Consider the following 10,000-nt stretch of genomic DNA (forward strand, 5'->3'; position numbering starts at 1 on the left):
TGGCTGCTGGGTGGAGAGGGTGTAACCCGGGCGAAGGCCACCCCCCCCCCCCCAGCTTCTCCCCGCCTCACCGCCTCGCTGGACCATCCGTCAGCAGGACCAACGCGCTTTGCAACAACACAAACGGCAGCTGGGAGAGATGGAGAGATGGAGGGAGTCGGGCTCTCTCTCCCCTCATCGTCTCCATTAAAGGGGGAAAATGTGACTCCCCTGCCCCACTCAGGTGGGATGGTGGGGTTGTTGTGCTGTGTAGGCCAACTTGTCGATTTGACATTCTCTTAAGTGTTTTACTCAGATGTATCGTGGTTGTTTTAATTTTCCTTTTACATTTATTGGTTTATTTGACGGGGACAGTATACACTAACAACATTTATGTTCACGTTTCAGAGTTACCCGGGAAAACAAAGTTTAATCTCCCAGAGCAGGTAACACATTAAAATACATTATATAAAATACAATTACATCCTAAATAAAACACTTATGGGGCAATAACTACAGAAGGAGGTTATGTACAATATTTAGTGCAAAAAGTGATACGGTGGAAACAGAAAATTTGTCAATCAGGAAACTTCTCATCCTTGAAGCGTTTTGTTTGGTTCACATATCTGGGTAGGGTTCTGATTGGTTATGTGATCTGCAGCTGAATGTTTGCAGCTTTTCATTCTCCTGAGCCGAGCAGACAAAAGGCACACTGTCATTCTGACAGGAATGGCTACTTTCCCAACAACATGTACATTGAAAACACTCACAGACACTCACACGCACACACACACACACACACACAGCAATCTCAATCACCCCTACTTAGAAGCTGTCCTTAACTTTGACTGACAGATAAATATGCTTCAATTTACTCTTTCCCTCCCTTACAGAGCACGCTCTGTCCACCATCCCATCCTTTCCCTTTTCCCCTCCTGATGCGAGTGGGTGGGGGGTGTGTGTGTGTGTATGTGTTTCTGTGTATGTGTGTGTATGTGTGTGTAGATGTTGTTTCCTGAGCCAAGGAGACCCCGGTTTGGCAATGGGGAGAGAGAGTGGGTTGCTGCACAAATTACTGTCATTCAGAAGGAGACACACTGATTTGACACACACACATATACAAACACACACATGTACACATTCATGTACACACACACACACACACACACACACACACACACACACACACAAATAGCACTGAGTAGAGGGGTAGGGAAAAGAGATAAGGTTTGCAGTGGGCATTTCTGTGTGTGTGTGTGTGTGTGTGTGTGTGTGTGTGTGCGTGTGTGTGCGTGTGCGTGTGTGAATTGGAATAAAACGAGAGGTCATAAAGAGAAAGAAAGAAACAAAAGAGTGAGAGGGAAAGAATCAAAAGAGTGAGAGAGTGAGAGTGAGTGAGTGAAAGTGGGAGAGAGAGAGAGAGAAGCCCCCACAAGGGTCTCGTCTACCTGCAGCAGGATTGATTGGCAGTCTGTTGAGGAATGCCAGGCTGGGCCTGAGCTAAAGAGTTTCCAATTGCTGGTCAGCCCAATCTTTCTGAAACCCTATAGCCTCGCCCAAGCAGGACAAAATGGCTCTTCCGTACCAGGAAAACACTAAATAGGCACGAGGAAGAGACTCGCAATCATCCCTGACAGTGCATGTGTGTCATTATTGACTGCTTCAAAGCCGATAATGACCAATTCCACTGCAAATGCACCCACAACAAAGTCATTCATGAAACCGCACATACACACAGATATTAACTTTTATATTGTGTTTTCACACACACAAACGAAAAGCCAGGTCCTTCCGGTAGGATTTATTCGGTTTTACTGTTGGCACCGAAATTCCATGCACGTGTATTGACAATTACACCTAATCGCGGCCCAAATGGCTTCCTGTTATGAACAGTGGGCATCGTTAGCGGGCCGCTCACTGCTGCCCAACATAAAGAGATCTTACGTATCGGTTTCACGTCCGTGCAAGGATGGAGGGGAAAAAAAAACATTTGGCTCCACCTTCTCCACCTCACTGTCCCCCCACCCACCGGCCGCCAACACCCAACATTCAGACCCTGCAGTGCTCAGCCCGGCCGGCCGGCGGGTCAGAGTCTGTACCGCCCACAGTTGCTTTGACTGTGATGACCCAAAAGCTGGAGCCGGCAAATTGGTGCCTTTTCTTTTTTAAAACCTTTTTCAGCCTTTTGACTTGCTTAGCCCGGCGTGCAAACACAGCTGTGCTCCGGGGAGGCGGAGATACCGGCCAGGGAGAGAAAGCCGACCAAATATTTGTGAAATAAAAAGAAAATATAGACAAGGACAGCGAGTCCGCTGTGTCTGTTGTCGATTCGCAAAAATGTGAGATATTCACGTGTTTGTGTTACTTGTACGAATCAAAGCCAATATGGATACATTCATGTCAAGTATGTTTATCACATTTATTTGTTCTATGCTGGATATCTTCATTGTATTCCCAATGTGGCTGTGTACGTGTCTGCGCGTGAATGTGTGTGTGCGTGTGCGTGTGCGTGTGCGTGTGTGTGTGTGTGTGTGTGTAAATACCTCGGTCTGCAGTGTGTTGGATCGCTGCTCCTTGGCGTTCAGCGACTCCTTGAGCACGTCAATGTGCTGCTTGGAGTCTGAGTTCTGATTGGTCAGTGTCTCCAACTTGGTCTGCACAGCCTGCATCTCAGACTCCTTCTTGTTTAACTCCTGCTTCAGCTGGTCAATCTGAATATGACACACACACACACACACACACACCAGATCAGACACACAGATTAGTAAAAAAGTATGTAGACTAATTAGTGAAAAAGAGAAAAGTTTTATGAAATCAGATCCTTGCAACAGACGACTAACATGCTACATGCTCACATAAATGCACATAAAAACAGCATGCATACATCATGAGGAATTCTTAGAAAATGTCCAAGTTTCACATACAGTAGGCTATAATGAAAGAGCGATACTTAAGCAGAACCTTGGATGCTATTTTGGCTATACTTGGCAATCTCCAAGATTTTCCCAGAGATACAACCGTGTTGCCACCAACACCAGTTTGTAACCTACAAAATACTGCAAATGCAACCTTCTTCATGGCCATAGGCTCGATCCCTATTGGGTTACCTCATTCAGCGATGGATAATGACTTAACAGACATTCACATGAAAATCTTTGAGATTGCCACTTAAGCACATTCACTTTTTACGGTCAAAAAGAGGCGAAAGGATAGCCTCTAGTACTGCTGAACTGAAATAAACAACAAATTACAATGACCACAATACAACTACTGTTGGCCTTTGTGGATACACAGCAAATCACAAAGATAGACGCAGGGGGAATATTCACAGTGAGAGACAGAGTTATGAGAAGCTATATTACACTCTAATAGCTGGCAGATTCCTGATTGTTTTAGAAATTGTGTAATTTAAGGAAAAAGGCCGTACAGAAAAGGACACAAAACCACAAAGTAAATCAAATGGACCCTAGGAAACTTTTTTTTTCTAGATATGTGCTGGGGAGATTGTCATCTCCGCACCAGAGCCAAAAATGTACGAGGTTGATTCTGAGGGAGATTTCTCTAATTGTGGTGCTGAGCAGGCCATACGTCATTCCAAGGGAATTCTGACGGGGCCAGAATGGAGCCGTCAGCCCTCCGCCCGGGAGACGGAGGAGGAGCGCGGAGTGAGGTGCACGCAGGGCGGTTTTTAGGGAAGAATGAGGAGAGAAAAAAAAAAAGAACGAAGAAAAGTACAAGAAAGGCAAGGAAAAATAATGGAGCAACACTAAGTCAACATGTAAAACACAAGGAGAGCACATTAGGGCTGCGATTCTGATCGGGGGAGGGGGGGGGGGGGGCTACCCAGGGACCACAAGAGGGCACTAAGGGGGTTACCGTGAAACAGAAATGTGATTCATATAAAACACACTTAATGAAAACATTTAATGTGATTTCATTAAGTGTGGTCAAGATTTATATCTAAGCTTTCTGAGTAGTTGTATAGACTATATACATTTTTGGATGAGGCCTCTCTTGCTATAAGGAAGCTTGCGAAGAAAAAAATGCAACAGCCGAAGTGACCTGTCAAAGAGGTCAGGGAATAGAAACCACTACAAGGGACAGGGTTTAGAAATAAAGTCATCAAATAACCAAAAATTATGGGAGGGGAGGGGGTGACGGTGGTAAGGCGAGGGGGTGACGGAGGGAAGGGGAGGGGTGGAGAAGGGAGGAGAGGGGGAGGGACGGGAGGGGTTGATGGAGGGAAGAGGAGAGAGGAGAAGGGAGGGGGGGGATGGAGAGGATGGGGAGGGGAAGGGAGATGAGGGAAGGGGGAGGGAAGTGGGGGACAGAACGGAGGGCGGGAGGGGAGGGAGGTGGAGCGACTACTTCTGGCTGTTCTGTGATCCAGGGCTGCTGGTAGGGGTGCTGGTAGGGGAGGAGGGAGGAAGGAGCTGCTCTGATGGATCTCTGAGGCACGCACAGGGGCAAGGCCTGCTCCTACGGGGAACACAAAAGACACAGGCCACAGGCGGCCTCTCAACGACAACACGCGCAGAAGAGCACCACAAGCACAACACAAGGCAACAACACACAACCGTCCGTCTGCAAGAAGATAAACAAATGTCAAAAAAGGAACTCCAGTTTGGTCAGCTGGTTTGGGCAGATGTGACCACTCTGAGAGACGTTCTTCTGCTCCCCTTGTCTTCTCAGGAGACCATTTAATGGCGTGGAGCAGATCAAAGCCAGGAAAGAGAAACTGGAGGGGTCAGAGATACTGGTCTTCTCTTCTTCCCATTCCTTCCAACCTCAACCCCAACTCATCTGTACTACTGTTGAAAGACCAAGACCCTGCACACCACCATGACACCAGCAGGAACCTGTGTGTGTGTGTGTGTGTGTGTGTGGGTGATTTAACACCTGTTAAATTAAGTGAGGGAAGCAACCTGCTCAGTGTCTGCGTTTATGCGCATGCCTACATACGTGTACGTGTGTGTGAGTGTGTGTTGCTCCTGTGGGTTCCTGTTTGGTATTCCTGTGTGACTGTATGTAGAAATATGAAGCCTGGGAGAGAGAAGGAGGGCGTAGAGAGAGGGAGAGACAGACAGACAGACAGACAGACAGACAGACAGACAGACAGAGGAGGCCATGGCTAGGATGTATATCATCAGAGAGCCCTTTCCCCTGCCCTTGTAGGCTCATACTCATCTGTCAGAACCCCTTTCATTGGAAAACATCCTTTTATGATTGCATCAAGAAGACGTTCCCGGCCCGACAGAGTTCACCGACCCTGGCCATCACACACACTCAGCAGGCCCCTCTGTGAAACCTTAGCCTTTACATGGAGCCCATACACATACACCTAACCGTGTGTGTGTGTGCGTGTGGGGGGGGGGGGGGGGGGGGGTGGTCCTTGTGTGTGGGGGCTTTTATGGTAGAAAGCAAAGAGAGAAAATTGAACTAACAGGGAAGACGAGAGAATGAACTAGAGAGAGTGAGAAGGTGCGAGAATGAACCAGAGTGCGAGAGAGAGAGAAGGTGCGAGAATGAACCAGAGAGAGAGAGAGAGAGAGAGAGAGAGAGAGAGAGAGAGAGAGAGAGAGAGAGAGAGAGAGAGAGAGAGAGAGAGAGAGAGAGAGAGAGAGAGAGAGAGAGCGCGAGAGAGAGAGAGCACACAGGTTTGGATTCCAATGAATTAACCAGTTAACCCTGTGAGAGGGTAACCCGAGAGGGCTCTTGTGCCAGCACTACCTGCCAGGACAGTAAACAGACACCTTGGGCCGTAAGCTGATAGCAATGTTTGTTGCAAGGTCACGCTTCACAGATACAGAACAACAGAATTATAATCTGCTGATCACACAGACGCACTACCAGCAATTAAAAAGAAACCAAGCCAAACCAATAGAAAATGGTTTTAACACAAGTCGAATATAACACTCAGCCACAGAGAAATCAGCCAGGAATCCAGTGTGTGAAACCATCTCTTGGCGAGATGAGAGAGGATGAGCACATGCCACACACAAACACACACACTTACACTCACACAGAACATCATGCGACCGGCAGTGTTTGAGTCGGAGGAGACTCAAACACATCCCCAAAAACGCTGACCATGCAGAAACAACACCGTGCACTGTCTGCCACAGCCTACCCCCCAGAGGGGCATGTTGGGGGTCTCTACCTTGCTCTTCATGAATTTGGAGTGACTCTTGTAGACCTCCACCTGCTTGAGGTCATCATGCCTGTCGTCGGGGTGCAGCGTGCCGCCCGTCTTCAGCATCTGCACCTCGTCCTCCAGGTCCCGGATGTTCCTCTCCAGAGAGGAGATCTTGGTGCCCTGCGCGCGGGACGGCAGGGTGAGCCACGGGGGGGGGGGGGACAACGGCCGGGGACCCTCAGTTCAGGACCTTCTGCGTAACCGACGACTTACTGTACGGGTTCTGTGCGAGTGGCGACTGATGGATGACGCGCTCGCAGACATCGTTGCAGCCAAGAGTGACAGAGCGGTGGAACGCAGACACACACACACACACACATGCAAGAGACCGAAATACAGAGAGGTCTGAGGAGGCCAGAAATCGCTTTGAATTGGCGGGAATGCGTGCAGGTCAACATTGGCTGAGAAGTCCAAACAGAAGGGGGCCGGTTCTTCCACAGCAAACATCTACAGACGTAGCATGTTGTGAACATGTAGCCAAAGGCTTTATGCAAAAATGCATGACAAATTAAGGTCTGATGTCTTATGAAGAAGAGGAGTAAGTAAGCAGCGTGCATGCATGTCTATGTAGAGATAGGCGTACATATTTATATGGCACTGGTTTGAGTCGGCGTAGAAAACATTGAAACTGAGATATTTGAGGAGCCTGGTGTGTTCCTGTTGCAACGCTTCTAGAGGGAATAGAAGGATCTGTCAGGGACAGGTCCTGGGGTGGTTTAGCTACATAGGTTTGAGATGCACGTTAAATGGTAAACCTTGGAAGAGACGGGAAAGGTAATCTAATAAATGGAAGCAGACGGCATGATGCCATCGGTGGAAAAACCACAGACAACATGCGAGCATCTGACCTTTATTACAGGTCCCTGACATCAGCCCCTGTGTAGCGCACGGCCGCGTGCTGCACTGTCCCATGCATACAAACAATGAAGCAACGCATAGGCACACATGCATGAGAAATGACTCACACAAAGGCACACGTAGACACCCTCGTGGTAGCATTAAGCATGCACAGATGCCCATAAAATAAAACCTGGAGGACCCCTCATTAATAAACATCTATTCTGACAACACAAATACATGCACTGACACACACACACACACACACACACACACACAGATATGCACACAGACAAAGGCAGGCCATGTTATCCATTCCTTGGTAATACCTTATGTTTTATGACTGGTATCATGTTATCTTGAGAGAGCACAACATACCCTATTCACAGATCCTCAATAAAGGGTAAAGTAACCTACTGTTCCTTTCGTTTTACTATGAGGTCTGTTTTATTAATGTCTCTTGTCGTTAAGACATATTTTAAGACGTTGCGTTGGCCTTTGGATCGTTTTTTAATAATTATTTAAAATGAGAACATTAATTATTATTAATTATATATTTTTAATATAAAAACCACTCATTGAAATATCATCCAGCTCCCCCCTTTACTTATTTGTTTACAGGCCAGTCTTGGCCCATCATTTATCTTATAAACTACACCTGTTGTTTTCCTACCAGTGATCAGGATCTGCCAAGATACAGAAACACAATTGACAAACAAGACAATACCTACAGACGGAGTGTAACAAAGCATTGAGGGATGCACACTAAAACAGTTGCTACAGTAGCTGAAGACTAGAAGGACACTATATGAAGAGGATGTATTTTCATGTTGAGATGACAGGAGAATTCGAGAAACATGACCACGGATTACTGTACCTGCCAGATAACATCAGGATCAAAACAGAAAGGGGGATTGGTGGTCTGAAATGACAATAAAAAGGTAAACACACACTGCTTAGATGACACTAACATGACAGAAAGGACAGCACACAGTGGAGAAGAGGAACTCGCATTTCAACACTAGCATTATGTGCTATATGAGCAACACGTACATTCCACACCCTCACCAGCTAATGCTTCTCCCTCACTCTCTTCTCTCCTTGATAACTATTGCAGTCACATTGAATTTGTGACTTCAATGGGTCCACTCCATTGAAGCTATTCCAGTCTTGCACATGTGTAGTTTGTTAATAGGCGGACAAATCGCAAAGTATGTGCGAAAAATAACTGTGGTTTTGCAGTAAAACAACTACTTTTGGAGCAAACATGTGCGCCATGCATGGGTGCATATGTGTGTGTGTGTGTGTGTGTGTGTGTGTGTGTGTGTGTGTGTGTGTTGGACGTGTGTGTGTTTGCCCATGCACTTATGCACATATGCGTATGCACACATGTGGAGTCAACTGCATTTTTCACAGCTCTCCAAGACTTCAAAGGGCTCTGATGCTAGTGAAAGCTTCCATATGTGACATTTGAAACAAATTGAATAAGTGCTCTACTCTGCTTGGCCAATAATGGACTTACCTTGGGCATGGCCCTCATACACTTAGTAACAGCAATGCTCATAACTTTGTGTGTGCGTGTGTGCATGTGGCTGTGTGCGTGCAAGCTTTGTAATCCAATCCTCCCCATGCAACAGCAATATTGATCAATAATTTATTTCATTCTTAGCATGAACTTGATATTAAACTCAGAAGCAACTGTGAGTTCAAGCTTCAATGTGGAATTGAACAGCTGTATACTCTCTGACGTTTATTTGAGTAACCATATCCACTAATACCTAATTTCATTATTTTCATATTTTCTATTTTAAATGGCTATTAATCGTACTCTGTGTTTACCTTGGAATTGGCGGGCGACTTCATTGAAGGCTGGAAAGATCTGCAATGCTTCTGATTATGGCTGTGTAGCTTGTTACTATTTGGCTAGCTTGTTGCTATTTTTGTAGATTGCTGCTATTGAACTCACTTTTAGCTGCTATTGATGTAGCTTGTTGTCATTTAGATAGCCTCTTGCTATTTCGCTACCGTATAGCTATTTCCATAGATTGCTGCTTTTTAATTATCTTATAGCTGCTGATTATATAGACCTAGATTGTTGTCATTTGGCTATTTAGCTAATGTGTTGCTATTTGCGTAGTATTGGCTGAAAGTATATAATAGCTACAATTTATGTTGCTTGTTGTTATTTTGCTAGCTTGATGCTATTTACCTAGCTTAATGCAATTGAAAGCAGCTTGTTGCTCTTTAACTAGCTTACTTCTCAGGGCTGCAGATGGGTGGTCCTACCTTCATATCAATGACGCTTTGCAGAGCTCTGGTTTTGGCCTGGTCGGCCTGGTTCCTCCGGTGGAGCTCCTGGGGAGGAACCCGGTAAAAATAAGCCTGGCGGCTCATCATCGGTAATACTCCTTTCCCAATGATTCTGATTCAAACCTGGTTCTGTTCCTGCCTACGCTACTCTCTCTGTCGTGGTTGTCTTGGTTCCTCTGGCTGTTCTTTATCCTCTACATTTGTAAAGCATTATCAAAAAATCCTCTGATTTTTGTTGGTGGTACCACTCCAGCTGGTCTCTTGAGTCACATTCAAACTCAAATCCGATCAGATCTTCCCTTGATCTTTGCCTTTACTGACCCTTCTGCCTCAAACTAAAGGCATCTGAAGCTCAGTTTTGATGTCAGGAGCAGTTGTTACTATCTGTTAACAGCTCTTTTTCTCGATCTATCTATCTATCCATCATTTTTGTCTCTGTCCATCACCCAAAACATGTCTTATGAATCTTCCGTCTCCTCGCCTCTGGTTTCTGTGTATCTCTGATATCTCTAAGCTCTCTCTTAGCAACACTTTCTGCTGGCACATGCGCAACAAGCTTCTACTATAAATAAATAATGCACCGACCAAACACTCATGCCTCCCAATTGCACACACTTGTTGAACAGAGACACATAGGCAAAATATACAGTTTATAGACACACACACACACAGACTAAT

The 10,000-nt window shown here is 45.9% G+C and overlaps 1 protein-coding gene across 1 annotated transcript in view; it reads right to left on the reverse strand.

Annotated features, from left to right (window-relative positions):
- Nucleotides 1-10,000, reverse strand: part of LOC311359789 (ERC protein 2-like) — a gene marked incomplete at its 5' end in the record, with an annotated part of 131,118 nt that overhangs the window by 108,709 nt on the left and 12,409 nt on the right. The window contains 4 exons of the mRNA XM_084479828.1: nucleotides 2,523-2,690; nucleotides 4,348-4,458; nucleotides 6,140-6,295; nucleotides 9,299-9,367. Coding sequence (XP_084335954.1) covers nucleotides 2,523-2,690; nucleotides 4,348-4,458; nucleotides 6,140-6,295; nucleotides 9,299-9,367 — 504 coding nt within the window. The remainder of the gene's footprint in view (nucleotides 1-2,522; nucleotides 2,691-4,347; nucleotides 4,459-6,139; nucleotides 6,296-9,298; nucleotides 9,368-10,000) is intronic.

This window comes from Micromesistius poutassou, assembly GCF_964030765.1.
Source record: "Micromesistius poutassou genome assembly, chromosome: 15".
In the NCBI taxonomy this organism is placed as follows: domain Eukaryota; kingdom Metazoa; phylum Chordata; class Actinopteri; order Gadiformes; family Gadidae; genus Micromesistius; species Micromesistius poutassou.